Source organism: Nestor notabilis, unplaced genomic scaffold (genome assembly GCF_000696875.1).
Source record: "Nestor notabilis isolate BGI_N333 unplaced genomic scaffold, ASM69687v1 scaffold22831, whole genome shotgun sequence".
Taxonomy (NCBI): Eukaryota; Metazoa; Chordata; class Aves; order Psittaciformes; family Psittacidae; genus Nestor; species Nestor notabilis.
In genome coordinates, this window is record NW_009914536.1 from 1,216 (window position 1) to 1,665 (window position 450).

At 57.3% G+C, this 450-nt stretch overlaps 1 protein-coding gene across 1 annotated transcript; it reads right to left on the minus strand.

The window, feature by feature from the left end:
* Positions 1-274: 274 nt before the first annotated feature.
* LOC104412879 (adropin-like) lies at positions 275-445 on the minus strand (the record flags this gene model as incomplete). Its single annotated transcript, XM_010023708.1, has 1 exon — positions 275-445. A coding segment is annotated over one exon (171 nt), but the record flags the coding sequence as incomplete, so codon positions are not given.
* Between the last annotated feature and the right edge of the window lie 5 nt (positions 446-450).

The following is a 450-nucleotide window of genomic DNA, read 5'->3' on the forward strand; positions in this document are numbered from 1 at the left end:
GGTGGGCTTGCTGGCCACTGGGACAGGCAGGGTTGTCCCCATAGCACATTGCAGCCTCTGTCTCTTTATCCCCATGGTCATCGCGGGTATCTGCAGGGACTTCACACACCAAAACCACATAGGCAAAGTGCTGTGTCCTTCATCCCAGTCCCAGCCACCACCTCAGTGTCCCTTCTGCTCTCACTGTGCCCAGTCCAGATCCCCAGTCCCAGCGTGGGCATCCAGGCTTGCACAACTCCTTCGGCACAGATGGGTACCTAGGTCCCCGGGCAGCTCAGCGCTGCAGCAGGTACTTCTCTTCATTCTTTGCCTCATCCACTTCAGGAGCTGGATTGTTCTTGGGGCAGGAGGGGGTCCTGCAGGCTTTGCAGAGGATGAGGAAGAGGATGAGGATGAGCAACGCGATAACACAGTTAAAAGAAATGGCCACGATCGCCCCGGTGGAGAGAG